This window comes from Pteropus alecto, unplaced genomic scaffold, assembly GCF_000325575.1.
Source record: "Pteropus alecto unplaced genomic scaffold, ASM32557v1 scaffold202, whole genome shotgun sequence".
Classification (NCBI taxonomy): domain Eukaryota; kingdom Metazoa; phylum Chordata; class Mammalia; order Chiroptera; family Pteropodidae; genus Pteropus; species Pteropus alecto.
Genome location: NW_006432451.1, coordinates 4,929,429 through 4,934,491, shown reverse-complemented (window position 1 = coordinate 4,934,491; position 5,063 = coordinate 4,929,429). Strand labels below are relative to the sequence as shown.

The following is a 5,063-nucleotide window of genomic DNA, read 5'->3' as shown; positions in this document are numbered from 1 at the left end:
ACACACACGCTCCCCGCCGCCGCCGCGCTCACCTCGCCGCTGCACCGTGAAGCTCTCAACAACCCCGTAGTTGTGTCTGCAGTACGTGTCCACCAGGGCCCGCTTCCGCTCCAAGATGTCCGCCTGCGAGTTCCAGTACTCGGCCCAAGACCGCCCGACCTCGGTCACCGCGCGGTACAACCCCACGTCGCTGTCGAAGCGCACGAACTCCTCCCGGTTATAGAAATGTCTTTCCAGGAACCACACCCGCTCCGTCCCGTTGAAGAACTGACAATCGGACTTCCACAGATACAAGAAATGTGCTGTGGGAACAGGATCGCTGCGGTCACCCGGGCGGGCTCTTGGGAACAGACTGACGGCGACGCCGCCCATTGCGGAGGGGACAGACACCGGCACCTCCAACTAGCAGCACCGACGGTTCATCTTTCACCCGCCTGCGGCGGCGAAGGGAGACCCCTTTGATCCCCAGCTCTGGGATCCGCTCGGCTTCCGTGCTGGCTGCAGACCCCCAAGCGGGAGCCGGAGGAGGGTTTGCCCCGTCCCCACCTCCTCCTGGACGCCTTCACCCGAAAGACACTCAGGGCTCACGCCTCTCGTCCCACAGCCAGTCTCTCTCAGTGAGGACTAAAGCTCACCTCCACCCACATCCCAAGTGATAGGCACCGAGGTGTTGGAGAACCAATCAGCATCAGAAGTGACTGGCATCCTACTTACTGGTGAGAGAGTCAGTATGAAGGACCTCCTCTGAAATTTAGAATCTCTTGCCTTAAAAAGTTGTTTTAATTTGGTGCTTTAAAGGTTTGATCCGCTCGTATCAGAAACATTTTATTGGGCCCCTATTGTGACCCAGCTCTGTGTTCATTTCTAACTTTGTCTCCTAATCCCAGTAATGTCAATTATTACAATAACCAGCCTTGGCCAGATGTAGAACTCTCACTTCTGTAGTCAAGTCCTCTCAGAAGGGGAGAAACTAAAAGAAGATAACATTTTCATATAGACAGTTTATGAAAAATGATCAGGTCCCAGACTTTGCTTAGAGACCTTTGCTTAGAAATGATGACAGAGAGCAGTGGACTCTGATCATACCAGAGCTATTTTACTATTCGCAAATTCTCTAGTACCTTCTCGACACATGAGAAAGTTGAAAAATAAAAATGTTCATTTTTACGTGTTTCTGTGTGTATTTTTTGTATGTTAGCTTGTATGGTTAGCACTGTTAGTCCATGTTCATGTGCCCAACTTGCGGTTGCTAGATATAGCAAATTAAAATACAGGATGCCCAGTTAATTTTAGATTTCAGATAAATTATTGTTGTTTCACTGAAATTCAGATTTAATTGGGCATCCCGAATTTTATTTGGGAACCCTAGGCCAACTTGCTAATAAATCTCAGGAAGAGTGTATTTGATACTTCTTTGTGTTCTTCAATATATGTTCGTAGCCTGCACATAGTGTAAAGCTGTGAAGCTGCATGAAACTTTTCAAATAATAAATGCAAAATGAATAAAAATTTCTTCTAATTATTGGAACTAGCAGCCTTTGCATCTCACTGCCTCCAACACTAAGACCCACAATGGTATATATGAATGTCAGAATTTTCATCAATAATTCAGACCAAATCAAGACACTATTCACTAATGGTGAGTAGAGTCCAAGTTCTAGAATTAGAAACCCTAAATTTGAACATGAGCTCTTCCAATGGGTCAGTTTTTAAGACCCATGAGTCTTTTTCCTTTATCACTAAAGTAAATTTAATGATAATATATTCCTCACAGGATATTGTGAGGTGTGAAATTAAATAGTGATTCTTCCTAGTGCTAATCACATAATAAGTACTCAATAAATACATTGCTATTTTAATTTTTATCCCCTGTATGAATGTAAGCTCACAAGATCTTTCTATTCCTTAACTTCCTAAGGCAAATAATATCTTCATCATCATTTTGCAACTGTCTTCAACTAATTTTATTACGAATTACCAATTTGAACACATAAAGGCAGACACATTGGTTTATGTATAATAATAGAATATACATGAACCTAATACAAAAGAAGTGTGCTAACATAGAAGAGAGGAACTTTCTAGATTCTGAATTTAGACTATATAATCTGGGTTCTAGCACTAACTCTGTGACACTGGGTAAATTATTTAAATTCTTTGAATTTTAGATTCCATAAATGTGTATGTTTTTAATTGCTACAGACAAGATAGGATAGTTATGAGAACTGCATACTGAAATTTATAGGCCTGGTACGTAGTAAGTGCAAAATGTTATGGTGCTTCATGCGGATGGAGGGCAGATCACTACATCATCTAGGGTAATAACAAGTATAGTCTAGGCCACCAATTAATATTGCTGTATAATTAATGGCTTTTTGTATAACCAGTTACCACAGCATTCAAGGCAACTAATGCTTCCTTGCTGATGACTGAACATCTCTGGTTTTCTAGTCCTCCCAGCTTCTCAGGCTCTTTTATTCTTATACTTCAGATCCAGCTGACTCCCTGATCTCAGAGCACAGTCTTTCCTGAGGTCAGCTACTCAAAAGAGTTATCTGTAGTCCATCCTTTACTTCTTCAGCTCCCATCTCTCTTCAAACGGTCCAACCTGGTTTCCATTATTTATACTCCACTGACAGCAAATGCCAAGTCCACCAAACCCAGTGCTCACTTCTCTGTCATGTTCTTAGTTCACCCACCTCTTAGAGGTTCTTATCACAGCTGGCCTCGCCCTCCTCTTAGAAAAATCTACTTTCCCTTACTTTCATGCATCACATTTTCCAGGGTTTCCTCAACATCGCTGTCACCCTTTCTCCGTCCCCTTTGCTGACTCTTGGCCTCCTTCTCGTCTGCTACATACATACTCTCCATCTCTGTCTCTGTCTCCCTGTCTCTCATTATGTAACCACCTCCATTTTCTTGCAATTTAACATAGTACATGTGTCAATAACACCAACATATATACTTCCAGCCCTGGCCAGCCCCTGAACTCCAGTCTCACATATTCAATTGTCCTATTGACAGCTCCGCATAAATGTCAAAAAAATCATTTCAAACTTAAACAAAATATTTATTCCTAACTTCCCACTTTAAATTATTTTCTTCCACAGTCTTCTCTATCTCAATAAACAGCACTGCCAAATTTATTCAAATTATTCAAGACAAAATCCTTAGATAAGCCTGATTTTTCGAACTTTCCTCCCTTTAATTCATTATCAAGTCATACAAATATCTATCTCAAATCTGTTTTTACCACTGTCCTCATCACTAAATGAAGCCAAAAGCATGTCTTCCCTGGAGAAATCTTCTGTGCTCCTAAATGGTCTCCTTGACTCCACTTGTGAACCCCTACCATCCAAGCTCCACGTGGCAGCTAGAATGATTTTTTTTTTCAAATAAATGTAAATTGACTCTCCTTGTAACCCTCCAGTAGCTTCACATAAAATTCTGTCAGAGAACCTCCAGCACAGGATACAGGCCTTATAAACACTGGAGTTCAAGGAGCAAGGAAAAGAGATAATGAGGGAGGCCACTTGATATATCCTCACATATTAGGGAGTAGCACCAACATCACAGATCCTGTTGAGGCCATAACACAGGATCTTCTAGAAGAGACCCTTCTAATTCTTTTTTGACTCCCCATAAAATTTCAGAGAAACTTTCCCTTTTCTTGGCACAACTCAACATAATAAATGGAACTGCTGGATGGGGAATTATTTTCACATTATAATTTAAAAATTTTCCCCAGCTCCTGAGTGAATGGGATGCAAGGCTGGAGAGGTTTTACTGGAAGAGAGTTGAGAAGAAATGGCCTATATCTGGAGTCCCTTGTGCAGCTCTCACAGAGGGCAAACAGCCAGGCTCCTTTTGTTCTGGAAAGAAATGAGGATCCAAATGATAAAGATAGGTGGTCATTGAAGAAAATGTCATACTTTACAAAGGGACATGGCCTAGACATAGTGACAAAGCTAATTCCCTTCCTTCTCCCTCACCCCCACAATAGCTAACCCATAATGTGTGTACTTACGTGAGGTGTCCCTGGCCCAAGCCAATGGAGGGCTCAGCACCATCAGTATCACTGTCAGAGCTGCCATCCAGGAGCCTCCGGGGAACAACAGACACACCATGCTGGAAAGCAGAGAGGACAGGATTCAGGGAGCAGGTAAGTCTCACTTAGTGAGGACTAGGACTCTCCTCCACCCACATCCCAAGTAATAGGAACCAAGGAACTCATTTCTTTGTTCCTGGATTGGGTAATCTCAGTGTTGGAGAACCAATCAGCATCAGAAATTACTAGCATCATTAGTTACTGGTTAAAGATTCAGTATGAAAGACCTCTTCTGAAACTTAGAATTTCTTGCATTAAAAAGATTGTTTTAATTCAGTGCTTTAAAGGTTTGATCCACTTGTATCTGAAGCATTTTTTCGGCCCCTATTGTGAGCCAGCTCTGTGCTGGTCAGTGATGTGCACATGAGTTTGAGTTCATTAGGAGCATTAATTTCTCTTACTTGAAGACAGAACTGTTTTGACAAATGTGTGAGGGAGTGTGTTAGGAGCTGAGGGGGGTGGAGGGAAGATGATTGCAAGCTAGGAGACCTTCAATCTGTCCTAAGTGCACCATAACTTAGTGTTGTATATTTGGTGAAATGATTTAACCTCTTACAGTTGAAATGAGGGCACTGTGACCTTTTGGGTATTTCAATAGTGGAATATGTTGTGATTCTGTGAGCATCTCAAGGAGCAGTCTCCCTTGCCGACTGATGATTTAACAGATTTATAGCTGTTGATTGGAGAGTATAGTCTGTACTTCCTTACAGGGAGGGAATGTCTCTTATAAAGGAAATAATTGAAAGGTGGTCAATAAATTAACCTGAGTGAAAGGTTTTTCAGGTTTGTCTCCTGATGCTGTCACCAAGTTTAGTGGTACCGCCAGAATACACATGGAGAAAAGGGCTTAGAGGAGGTGATCTACGTGGAACGGAGGGTTTTGTATTGCACTAACACTTACAATGTGATAAAGCCAACTGTCCAAATCAAAGTATGCAGAGATGCAGAGTATGCA

The 5,063-nt window shown here is 42.2% G+C and overlaps 1 protein-coding gene across 1 annotated transcript in view; it reads right to left on the bottom strand.

Moving 5' to 3' along the window:
- The window catches only part of LOC102884055 (DLA class II histocompatibility antigen, DR-1 beta chain-like), a 9,611-nt gene extending 5,408 nt beyond the window's left edge, over positions 1–4,203 (bottom strand). Inside the window, exons 1-2 of the mRNA XM_015585863.1 lie at positions 4,028–4,203; positions 33–302 (exon numbers count right to left, since the gene is read on the bottom strand). Of these exons, the coding sequence (XP_015441349.1) occupies positions 33–302; positions 4,028–4,127 (370 nt within the window). The 5' untranslated portion in view covers positions 4,128–4,203. The remainder of the gene's footprint in view (positions 1–32; positions 303–4,027) is intronic.
- Between the last annotated feature and the right edge of the window lie 860 nt (positions 4,204–5,063).